This window comes from Acinonyx jubatus, chromosome B4 (assembly GCF_027475565.1).
Source record: "Acinonyx jubatus isolate Ajub_Pintada_27869175 chromosome B4, VMU_Ajub_asm_v1.0, whole genome shotgun sequence".
Taxonomy (NCBI): Eukaryota; Metazoa; Chordata; class Mammalia; order Carnivora; family Felidae; genus Acinonyx; species Acinonyx jubatus.
The window spans coordinates 48,124,860-48,137,708 of NC_069387.1; the positions used below are offsets into that span (position 1 = coordinate 48,124,860).

General features: G+C 38.1%; 1 protein-coding gene across 2 annotated transcripts in view; it reads left to right on the forward strand.

The window, feature by feature from the left end:
* PTPRO (protein tyrosine phosphatase receptor type O) overlaps positions 1–12,849 on the forward strand; it is a 245,359-nt gene that overhangs the window by 195,699 nt on the left and 36,811 nt on the right. Inside the window, exons 16-18 of one of the 2 annotated variants that reach the window (XM_027035627.2) lie at positions 3,070–3,138; positions 5,477–5,560; positions 12,465–12,500. In XM_027035627.2, the coding sequence (XP_026891428.2) occupies positions 3,070–3,138; positions 5,477–5,560; positions 12,465–12,500 (189 nt within the window). The remainder of the gene's footprint in view (positions 1–3,069; positions 3,139–5,476; positions 5,561–12,464; positions 12,501–12,849) is intronic. The other variant, XM_027035628.2, reaches the window with a different exon arrangement.

Sequence of the window (12,849 nt, forward strand, 5' to 3'; positions counted from 1 at the left end):
AAATGAGTAAATGTTAAAAAAAATTTTTTTTTTAAGAAAACAATCTGTTGAGACAAAAGCAGGCATATTAACTGGGGGATCTATTCCAGGAATCCAGGCAAGAGATGGTAATAGTTTAGTCCAGGATAGCAGCAATAAAGGTAGGAAAAAAAGATCAGATTCTGGATATATTTTGAAAACAGAGTCATTAGCTAAGGGGATTGGCTAACAAATTGCACGTGAAATGGAAATGAATAAGGGTCAAAGATGACTCCAAGGTTTTTGGTCCTAGCAACTGGAAAGGATGGAGTCACCACCAATTGAAATGGGATTCCAGATGAGGATTTCAGAGTTGGAGGAACATCAAGACTTTGGTTTTGAAAATGTTACATTTAAGATGATTTCAAGTGCAGGTGTGGAGTGGGAGTTGAACACAAAGGTCTGGTGTTCAGGAGCGAAGTCTGGATTAAGGATATGACTTTGGGAGTTGCTAGCATATAAACAGTATTAAAGCTATATAAAGCTGGATGAAATTCTCATTTACTGGAGGGAGTGCGTGTAAATTAGAGAAGAGGGTCCTGGATTAAGCACCAGAACAATCTAATATCAAGATTTTCAGGGAAGAATAAAAAGATAGGAGCAAAGGAGACTGGTAAGAGGCACCCAGCGGAGTACAAGAAAAACTAAGAGATTACGTGGCCTGCAAGCAGGGGAAAGAATGTATTTCAAGAAATACGGGAATAGCCCCTAGGTGAGTGGATGGTTAGGAGCAGTAATGCAATCATTGGGAAGCATGCAACAAACGTTACCTCGTAATAGTAACAGTGGTGGGGGTGGGGATAGGTATAGTAATGGATTAGTGGCATTTCTGAGAATACTATCACAGGAGCATTCGTTGTGGTGCACCCAGCAAGATATTTAGAAGTGGATCTACCTCAGCCAGCTAGTCATTAGAGCAGAGATTCTTAACATTTTTTTTGTGCTGCGATCTTTTCTGGCAGTCTGATTAAGCCTGTGGATCTCTTCCAAGAATAATACTTTCTTTTTAAGTGCATAAAATGAAATACATAGGATTAAAAAGAAATTAATTATATTAAAATATGGTCATCAGACTATTTTTAAATATGCTTTACATGCTTTTTTATAAATATATTAGATAATATATAGTACGATAATATTGCGTAAGATGTCCAATAACTCTCATAATTTCATCAGAGTGATGAATATGAACAATATTTCAATATCTGCAGCAGGTTGATTATGGAAATATGTCTGCAGTTTCTATGGTTTAGCGATCTCATCTCATCAGTACTGATGATATTATTGTGGCTTGTTGCCTACTCTAATCGTTGAAGGAATTGCTGAATTTCAGTTAGAAATTTAGAGGTGGTGAAATTAAAGATGAACTTTTCCCCCACTATGTTCTAGAGCCCTAAATTCTATCCTTAACCCCCAGAGTAAGAACATTTGAATTATAAGGTAAAGTAAATCCTATATATAAGAAATTGACATAGGAAAATTAATTGATGGTGTGTAATTTATAGCACAATGTGATATAACAATATATTAGTGTACTTTTCAAAGAAGAAAAATGTTCCAGGCACTTGGGTGGCTCAGTCGGTTGAGTGTCCGACTCAGTTTTGGCTCATGTCATGATCTCACGGTTTGTGAGTTCAAGCCTCTCATCTGGCTCTGTGCTGACAGCTGAGAGCCTGCTTGGGATCCTCTCTTTCCCTCTCTCTCTGCCCCTCCCCTGCTCTCTCTCTCTCTCACACACACACACACAAAATAAATAAATAAACTTAAAAAAATTTTTTTTAAAAAAGAGAAGAAAAATGTTTTTAGAACACTGTAATAAGAGCAGGCAGGTAACTAAAGTGATTAGTACATGTGCCAGTAATGTCAAAATCCCTTCTTCAGTTCTGAATAAGTCAATCAATTTCATATAGGGGGGAAAATGAGATGCATGAGCCCAGTAAGCTGTGTTGTTTATCCATTGACATTAGGCAAAGGTGGAGAAGGCATGAGAATATGTATACTTTTTACCTCCACTTCTGGGGAAAAAAACTTTACAACAACTTTAACAGTATTTTCTACTGACAGATTAATAAGCAACATTCTGGACAAGAGGCACTGCATAAGCCAATCTATTTCAATATGTATCATTTTTTATACTCTTATCTCAATTGATACATCACATGGACATCCCAACGTGAGGAGAAATTTTTGGAGGAAAAAAAAATCCAACTTGATCCACCATCATTTTAGAGAGGAAATTTAAATGCTATAAAAACAGAACCCCACAAAGAATATGTGCTGAAAACAGAAAGCCCTCGGTCTAGGAGGCTTTGTAAAAAATATGCCCCAAACAGTTCAAAACTTTATGTTAGGATTGGGGTGCCTGGGTGGCTCAGTCGATTAAGCATCTGACTCTTGATTTCAGCTCAGGTCATCTTCTCATGGTTCATGAGATCGAGTTACACATCAGGCTCCACGCTTACAACACAGAGCCTACTTGGGATTTTCTCTCTCTCCCTCTCTCCCTGTTTATGCTCACTCTCTCTCTAAATAAATAAGTAAACACTAAAAAAAGAGAGAGAGAGAGAGAGATTTAAGCTAGGATCATGAGTGCCTTTTGGAAAGGATTGAAAACAAATCCTTTTGGCTTCAAATGACTTGGGCATGTGCAACCTTATGAAAAATTATTTTATCTTTCTATTTTGCATTGCATGTGAAAGAGAAGTACATGGAACTTAGATGTTTTTTAAGCTGTTTTTTTTTCTTTTGGAGAGAGAGAGTGAGCATGGGGAGAAGGGGTTGCAGAGAGAGAGGGAGAGAGAGAATCCCAAGCAGACTCTGTGCTGTCAGTATGGAGCCCGACATGGGGCTCTATCTCATGAAGTGAACTGTGAGATCATGATCTGAGCCAAAATTAACAGCTGGATGCTTAATCGGATGAGCCACCCAGGCGCCTCCCCCCCTTTATAAATTTAATGCTGTGATGATAAACCAGTAAAGGCTCTCTATTATATCAAGGTAAAAGAGTGCTCTGTCAAGCAGTAACCTAATTTTGTGGTTCCTTCCAAACAGGGAATGTGGAGCAGGAACTTTTGTCAATTTTGCATCTTTGGAGAGGGATGGAAAGCTTCCATACAATTGGTGAGCATTATTTTGGAATAAGCCTTTAGGCAGCTTATCTATGCTGTGTGTGCCTCCAACTTTATTTTACTATCTTTTGTGGATAAATGGTTTTGTCTGATTATCCTTTCACAATTTCGGTGATAGTGGACTTTGAAGGTTAGATTTTCTTCACCAACTACATTAAGTTCATGTAAGTTTACTGTAGTCACAAAGTAGAGAAAATGTCTTAGTCTGCTCAGTATTTACTATATTAATCAAAGGACTAACGCAGTCATGAATGTAGCCCATAGCTAAGGAAGGGCGTAAGTGCAAGACCCACATTGAACAGGTGGCAGCCGAAGGCACAGGACAGACCCCACAGAAGCAGCATGTGACAGAGCAGCATCTCTATCTCAAACTGACACTTCAGTGCCCGGGAATGTGAGCCACCACCTTTTGTTCAAAAGTCAAGTAGACGTGTACAGCCCAGGGCTCTCAACTGTTACACTTACAGGTAAATAAATCTCAAGGGCAAGTAAAGTCCCATAGGAAAACATGGCCTCATTTTTTTCCGCCTGCTGGCGTATTTAGGACCTGGAGGGAGGAGGTATTTTCAGAATTAAGAAAGCATTGTCAGGAGATTAAATTGCTTGACATTATACGTTAACAGTGATAGATGAGAATTAATGATCCTCTCCACTGCAATGGATGCCTAACAAAATTGCTAATGAAGTAACCATTTAAAATGGAGCCAGCACTGCTTACAGGATCTACTTTGTTTCTTTTGCAAGTGACCATGCAAAGCACATTTATTTAAATGTATACATTTCATGTTAATCCCTGTAAGAGATCTGAGGTTTTTTTTCTTGTTTTCCAAATCCCCCAAAATGGTGATCTTAAAGAAATAGTTAGGTGAGACTAGAAACTTTATGGAATCAATGAAAGAGGGAGGGCTTTAACTGAAATATAAATTCTGCTTCCCTGAGTGGGCATCTAGCAGTTGAAAGTCTAGTTGAAATAGGATTCTTTTTAACAAGACAATGTGTTGTGCTATTTTTAAATTTTAGCCTGAATGGATTTTTGCTAACTATGAAGAAAAAGAACCCATAACCCCTCGATGGTGAAAAGTTAGTAAACATTTCTAGGTTTGTTCGAATACATTAACACTCTTGCCAAGATTAAGAAACTAATTCACTGATGCGTGTTTCTGGTCTGGCTCACCCTTTAAAAAGGCTCAGTCACAAAGCAGTGACGAGCAGCCCATGTAGAAATTGGCCCAGTTATACTTGGCGACTCAGGACACCTATGTATTGACTACACAATCACTCACAATGGATAGAATATGAGAGACCAGTTATAGGAGAGCTGAGGCAAAAAAAGAATTCACTTCAGGACCTTTCTAGAAAATCTAGAAAATTCTCCACCAGCTCTTGGCAAAGATAGTTTGCCAGCACACCAGCATTTCCTGGCTGACAAAATAGATATCTCAATGGGAATTTGTAGTAACTAGAGTGACAAGGTGATGCCATTTCCCCCCACTAATTCTCAGAATAGCTATAGATGCAGCCATAGGGCAGTTTAAAATCCACATTAATGAATGTTCTATTTCGCAGGTGGTTTGAATACCTGAGATTGGATTCAAAACACACTTTTTAAAATCAACAGTCTGAATGAGAAGTTAAAAGTAAAATGAAATAATTTTGCTCTCACTCAGCTGAGTATCAGTCAGATTCCAGAACAGGCAGTTTGCTGAGCTCCTTGTCTTGAAAAATGATACCTGAGTGTCATACCATAGCTCTGTTTTAAGGGTTATTTTTCAGAAAGAAGGTATTAATTTAAACTAAAAATAATATAGAAAGTCATACCTAGGGGTGCAGCTTTGTAAGAATGTGTCCCAGAAGCTTGGAGTCTTTGTCAAAATCAGTATACGCACAAATTGACGGTTTATATTTCCTCCCACGAGCTGCTGTTAGCTATCAAATGATGTTATAATGGTTCCTTAAAAGAGGTTTAAGCATTGCAAGGGTAATAATACCCAAGAATAAGACCGGAGCTAGCTAATGAGGCATTGAAGAGTCTCATTTAACTGATGTAAAATGTAATCACCTAATAGCAGACTAATTGACACAACAGAAGTTGAAAGAAATATATCTGATTACAATATGGATGTGTGCGAATCAAACTGATTTTGGCAATATGATAGCACTTAAGCCCTCACGTTTAAGTTTCACAGAATGGAATAATATTTAATCATAATTAAGATGCTTGTCATTTTAATTGATCTTCGTAGGTAATTTACTGATATCTGTTCACAGTTTATGCTACTAACTCTTGCCACTTTTTCATCTTTACATCTGTTATCTATTAATGCTCACAGGCGTAGGAGTATATTTGCTTTCTTAACCCTGCTACCCTCATGTCTTTGGACTGATTATCTTTTGGCATTTTATATTAATCCTTGGTAAGTGATTTTTTTTTTACTGTTTACCTAACACAAAGTCTGTAAAGTTAGCCCTCCAGAAGTAAAACAAAAAGGAAAAATTCTTTTTAATTATTTTATGTGTTTGGCAGCATCTGAAATTATGACTCATGTCTTGAAATGGATTAAAGTAGTTAATGGTACCAAGATGGTCTATACCTATATTGGTTTCCCAATTAAAATTTTCTTCTTGGGATGTTCTTGGCAAGCTTTTCTTCCATTTATTACTAGTCGTTTGTTTCTTCATTCAATCAATGCATTGGCTTCTTAGTAAATGATGCTTCCCATTATCCTTACCATCTCCATCCATTAGAGAACTCTGTTTCCAACAATGAAGAAATGTATGAAGGTAGAGAGCCAAGAATACTGTACTGTGTTTGGGGTCTCAGTGTTTTCGTAGTTAATGCTAACTCAGTGAATATTGAACAAATGGCTATTTGCAAGCCTCTTTGTCTAATTATCTTATTTCATTGTCCCCACAACTCTGCAGCGAGTATTATCAGCCCCATCTTAGAAATATGCCAAAGAACTGTTGGTGGGAATGCAAACTGGTGCAGCCACTCTGGAAAACAGTGTGGAGGTTCCTCAGAAAATTAAAAACAGACCTACCCTATGACCCAGCAATAGCACTGCTAGGAATTTACCCAAGGGATACAAGAGTACTGATGCAGAGGGGCACTTGTACCCCAATGTTTATAGCAGCACTCTCAACAATAGCCAAATTGTGGAAAGAACCTAAATGTCCATCAACTGATGAATGGATAAAGAAATTGTGGTTTATATACACAATGGAGTACTACATGGCAATGAGAAAGAACGAAATATGGCCCTTTGTAGCAACGTGGATGGAACTGGAGAGTGTGATGCTAAGTGAATTAAGCCATACAGAGAAAGACAGATACCATATGGTTTCACTCTTATGTGGATCCTGAGAAACTTAACAGAAACCCATGAGGGAGGGGAAGGAAAAAAAAAGAGGTTAGAGTGGGAGAGAGCCAAAGCATAAGAGACTCTTAAAAACTGAGAACAAACTCAGGGTTGATGGGGGTTGGGAGGGAGGGGAGGGTGAGTGATGGGTATTGAGGAGGGCACCTTTTGGGATGAGCACTGGGTGTTGTATGGAAACCAATTTGACAATAAATTTCATATATTGAAAAAAAAAAGAAATATGCCAAAGAATCTCTTAAGGAGATTATCTTAACATCATACTACCATCTAAAATATCCAGGTTCCAAATCCAGGTTTCTCTGAAATCTATTCTTTCCTCTGTAAAAAGCAGCTTCCTTTAAATTCTTATTTTCTTAACTTTTAAATATTTTTAATAATCAAATCTCAAAAGAGTATTTTTTCAGTTTTTATAAAATATAATCATCATCATCATCATCATCATCATCTTGAAATCTCAGGCTAACGTATCTAGAAGGATCTATTCCCTTTCCTGAGCCACAGGAAAAGAAAAGTAGTGGTTTCCTGACCAAAACCAAAAATCATTGTCCTGAAATATCCATGGTGTTTAGGTACTAAATTATGTACAGGCAGATCCAGGTATCTGGACAACTTCAGAAGGACTCAGAAAAAAGCAATAAAAATAGTTCATGAACTGGAAAAATGGTGCATGGGCAGGGGGGAATAGGGAAAGAGTAAAAGGCGAAAAGCAATCTGTAGAGTTATGTATTCAAAAAGACAATTGATTAAATGTTCTTCAGTTTCTCCAAGGACAGAATAAATACAGCTAGCAAGGTTAGGATTTTGAGTTGTAATGGAAGAAACACAAAAAAGGACTTCCTCACAGTAGAGATTGTTTATACCAGAATTTGCATTTTTCTTTTTTTTAAAAGAGAGACTAGAGGAAAGCTGTTGAAGTACACTAGACATGATGCGTTAAGTAAGGAAATCAGAGGAATGTTCTGGATGATGAGGACCATTTGCTGTTATTCTAACTTGATTGATTGATTGATTGAGTGATTGATTGATTTTGAGAGAGGAAAAAATGTGCACGCGTGTGTGTGCTCATGCACGCAAGCAGGGGAGGGGGAGAGGAAGAGAGAGAGAGAATCTTAAGCAGACTTCTCACCCATTGTGGAACCCAACTCGGTGCTCGATCTCACAACCATAAGAGATCAGATCTCACAACCTGAGGCAAAATGAAGAGTTGGACACTTAACCAACTGAGCCACCTGGGGGCCCCTCTAAGTTGGTTTTAATAACAGTTTTTAGTATAGGGCTTCACTATACCCAACACAATATTTTAAGTATTTGACATCAGATAGCATTCAGGTACAAATAGTGCGTATAAATTCCATTTTGACCTTCAACATATGCATCAATTTTTACTCAACATCTATTAATCATTCTCAAGTATTCTACCTATCATCAGACCAATTGTAGTCAATACCCTTAAAGTACCCTCCACAGATCTCAATTAAAACAAAAGAAAGAAAGCTGCATATGCTACCCTATAAATTTCTCTGTTTAATTCTCTGACTTTCCCACAGTCTGTTTTTTAAGCTTATATCAGGCCTATGCATTTTTGCATGCCTTTGTTAATAGGTCCCCTTAATAAATGCATCTTCAAATTCCAACAAACCCTTTAGGGTCTGCTACTTATAGTACTGGTCAAATAGCACTAGACCCAAGTTGGGGGGTGGGGGAGAACCATTCAGTAGTTTTGTCTGTTGGTTGTTTAAAAAAATCCTTTTTTTTGAGAGAGAGAGAGAGAGAGAGAATGGGGAGAGGAGCAGAGGGAGGAAGAGAGAACCTTAAGCAGGCTCCATGCCCAGCACAAATGCCAACACGGGGCCTGATCTCAAGACCCTGGGATCAGGACCTGAGCCGAAACCAAGAGTCAGATGCCTAACCAACTGAGCCACCCAGGTGCCCCCTATTTGTTGTTTTTAAAAAACCCTTCAGTAGTTTTTAGAAGAATGGTCTTGAGACTGGAAATGGTTATCCCCATGTGAGAAGAGAAGGCAAAACGTAGAGCCCCCAGCTCTCTGTCACTTTCAGTAAACCACACGCATATCAACCAATGAACATAGATTGAACATAAACTATGCTTTCAGCCTTTGGCTTATGCTGTGTGAGATAAATAAAAGAAATAAAATACATTATCCTTGCTTTTTTTTGGGTACAGCTACCTCAGTACTCACAAAGCCACCCGAATTCCCTACTGTTCGCTACTTTTCTCCTCATCTAGTAACTCGTGGATATTTTTCCCTGCTAAATAGCCATTGTTAATCCTCTCCACATGGTTCGTCTTCACATTTCACCTACTCTAGAAGTAACAGAGCCACCTGCCCCGCCTCCTTCCTCACACATACCCTGATTCTTCCCTAAACTACCAACTTCATGGAAATAGACGTTCCTGATCATTTTGTAAAATCCTCTGGATGAGTGGTTTGTGTGGAAATCAAGGGACTCTTTCTGGCTCATGGTATTGCTCAAATCTGTCCCAGGGTGGTAGAAAAACCAGGGCAGGGCACCAATGCCCAGGTGGCTTAGTCCCAACATGGTATTCTGCCAGGATTTCTGGCTACAGTCATCTCAGATCATGTTTCCTAGTCAGAGAAAACCATTTCATTCAGACTAGCTCCATCTGGATTCATTGTTACTACTCTCTCTCTCTCTCTCTAAGGCCATAGTCACCTCATGCTCTACTCAAGTATTCATCTGCTTGCTCTAAATTCTCCACAGTTGTCATTTTAAGGGTGAAGCAACATTTAGTTTAAACTGCTCGGCTTTACTCGTGGTTTTTGCACACTTTATTCAGAGAATGATACAACTCTAAACACCTTTTTAAGATTTGGGGATGATTTCCATTTAACCTATGAAAGAGTAAGTAGAGCTTATGACATTGGGGACATTTAGACTGTTTGGGGTTTATGTTGGAGGTGGATGTTTGTTTGCTTGTTTGTTTGTTTGTTTGTGGCCATTATAAATCCCATGTCTCTGCCATGCCTTGTATTCTCCTTTGCAATGAATTCCAGTCTGGTTGGCTTTCCAAGATGTCATAACCATGAAGAACTTATGCGTCTTAACTTCTTGAAGTCATCAGGATTTTGAACCTTACCTAATATAAGTGAAAGAGAAGATTAAAAGATGTGCATGGCTGTGTATGCATATATTCTGCATGTCTGATGGGTGTTATCACTTCTATTAAAAAAATGCTTTGCAATGACAAGATGATACCCTAACATCACCTCAGATGTTCACTGTGACACACACACACAAGCTAGTTCTTTCCATAATGTCCTGAAGTTAAAATGGCTGGCAAAAGCTTAACTTACATGTTCAAAAGTGAATTGTCCCCTGATTGTAGTCTTAGAATTAGCACAGCAATGGAAAACATAGGAACGTTCTATCAGCGTTGCTGGGGAGTCTCATAATTCAGCCCTGTCCTTATCCCACAGCCTGAGGATATAAGGATCCTTTGGAATCTTTGGGATTTCAGCAAAATCTAAGCAAAATGTAAAGATTGTACACAAATCCTGAACATAAACACATAAATATACACTTGACACAATAAGTCATTCAAACCATGCGGTGGAATTTTACATTATATGTAAAAGTTAATTCAATCAATGAATGAGATTGAAAGAAAAAAAAGGGCCTCTCTTCCACGAACCAGGCTTCCATACAGCTGTTGAATAGTAGCAGCTTAATATTTCAGCACTGAATGTATTCAGCGTCACTCTCCACAGATATTTGTTTTTTCCAAGTTTGCCTTAAAGTCTGCTTGGATAAGAAAGCTTGAGGTTTGGGTTTGTTTGTTTGTTTTTTCACTCCCAATCACAAAATATGTTGGGCAGCCTCCTGACTTCGCCAAACTGTTAGCTATCTAAGCTGACATTCCTGTGTCACAAAGCACCAAATTAATTAGTTTCTACTACATGAAGTCATTGTGGGATTCCTAAAGTTAACTCCGCTACCTTCACAAGAGCTGAGTAAACATTATTCAGAAGGTGTTCTTTTAAGTTCTAAAATGCTTAGATGATACAGCCCTGTCCAACATTACAGTGGCTTTTTGAGGGCGGGGGGGGGGGGGCAAAGTAAAAACTGTAATGTCTCTTCCCGCTAAATCTCAAGTATGGAAGACAGAGGATGAGGGAGAAAAAATAAGACATGAGCTGTGGAATGGATTGTCATCACTCAGAAGTGGGAAGAAATAAAAACTGCCTGAAACCAGAAAATGAAAACAAGAAACACCATTTGCCTTTATGGAAATTTCCCTACATTCCCTACCCCGTATTACTTCCTCTCCACCCACCAGTTCCATTTCCCAAGTCTAACATCAAATTCCTAATTGAATCATTGAGTAAAACTGTGAGGGCAACATGGCAAAGATTTTTTTTAGTGTTTATTTATTTTGAGAGAGGGAGAGCGTGTGAATGTGCCAGCGGGGGAGGGGCAGAGAGAGAGAATCCCAAGCGGGATCCATGCCCAGCACAGAGCCCAACACGGGGCTTGATCTCATGAACTGAGAGATCTTGACCTGTGCCGAAATCAAGAGTCAGACGCTTAACTGATGGAGCCACCCAAGCACCCCAGCAAAGATGTTTTGTTTCGGTCCAATTAAGTAAGATTTTTTGAGCACCACCACGTTTTCTATTAACTGTTCTCAGCTCGGGGAGGGGGGGGTGGGTGGGGGGGAAGGACTGTCTAGAAAGGAGCACATATGCAGCTGATAGACATCATGAGAAATACTCCATCGACAAAGTACTATGAGAGCACAGAAGAAGCAGGGCTTCATTCTGCTAAAGCCTTTCTAGAAATGAAGGTACCCAAACATTCACAATTTCAGTATAAATAAATATTTGGGCACATGAGAGCACTCAGGTCACAACTGGTTATTTACTATAGATTGTATATTTTCAGGAAGTTTGGGTGCTGCCATCAATATTTAAAGACCTTGGGAAATTACTTATAAAAATTGTTGCTAGCCCTCAATCATATCAATACAAAGGAATGAAGTGTTTCATCAGATAGCATGTTAGCATTCCCTAGCTTAGGTCAGTTATCTGACTTATTGGTTGAAACAATTACTCTAAATAGCCCCTAAAATGTAATTAACTGAAGCACACATTAGCATTGCATGTGTTTGAGCTTACAGAATAGTAATGAATTAAGAACTAGTAAGTAATAGGTCCAAGTCTTCAGATAGCTTAAAAAACTAGCTCAAAAATTCAACTCTTGGTTTCAGCTGAGGTCATGATCTCACGGCTTTGTGGGTTCGAGCCCCATGTTGAGCCTGAATGGGATTCTCTCTCTCTCCTTTCTCTCTCCCCCTTCCTCACTCACACTGTCTCTGCCTCTCTCAAAATGAATAAATAAACTTAAAAAAAAACAAATTCAAGATTGAATAAGAACAACACCATCATAGAATTCTGTAAGATGCATGCCAAAACTGATAACACACTCATGTTCCCAGGGAAAATGTCCAAAGGTTCTTTTAGTCTTTGACAACCAACATGTCTACCCTCCTAGACATTAGTTCTCCATTTTATTCCCCAACTCTTTCCTTCTTGTCTGTAGAGCCTGGAGTATTCAAGCAGTAGGTACTTCTATGTATATTTATAAAAATACTTCAGCAATTTAACCACTAGTAGTAAGAAATTACATTTCTACAATTCGGTATTTGGCAAATCGGAAACCTAAAATGCAGGATGTTCCTGCAATCTAACAGGGTTTTTACAAAATGAATCTGAAATTATTATCATTATCTTCTCATTTAAGGAAAAGTAATTAAACAAAATGGAGACAATGTTTAATGAAAATTAAATAAAATTGCGGAGCCTGATATAATTATTTAAAGCTCTTCAAATTTAATCATTATGTCAATCAATTCTTTTGCTCAGATAAACTTGTCTTTTTTTTTTTTAATTCTCAGGAGTAAAAATGGTTTAAAGAAGAGGAAACTGACTAAGTAAGTTGTTCTTTATCATTAAGATATAACCGACATGTAACATTGTGTAAAAGTAAATTGTGCGATGTATTATAGCATTTAGCCAACATCTCCATCATGTCACATAATTATTGTTTCCTTTTTGTGGTGAAAACATTTAAGATCCAATCCATAAAACTTTGAAATATACAATACGTTTAAGTTTTTCTTACTACTTCCTTTAAAAATAATTTATTTAAAGAAGGTCTTCATAATGATCTTAACTTTGCAAATTAAAACAATTGCTTGTCTTCAAATAGAGGAGATGCTTAAGAAAGAGGCAAATGTGTACTTACAACGTCTAAACTATTATGTGTTGGTGTCAGTGATC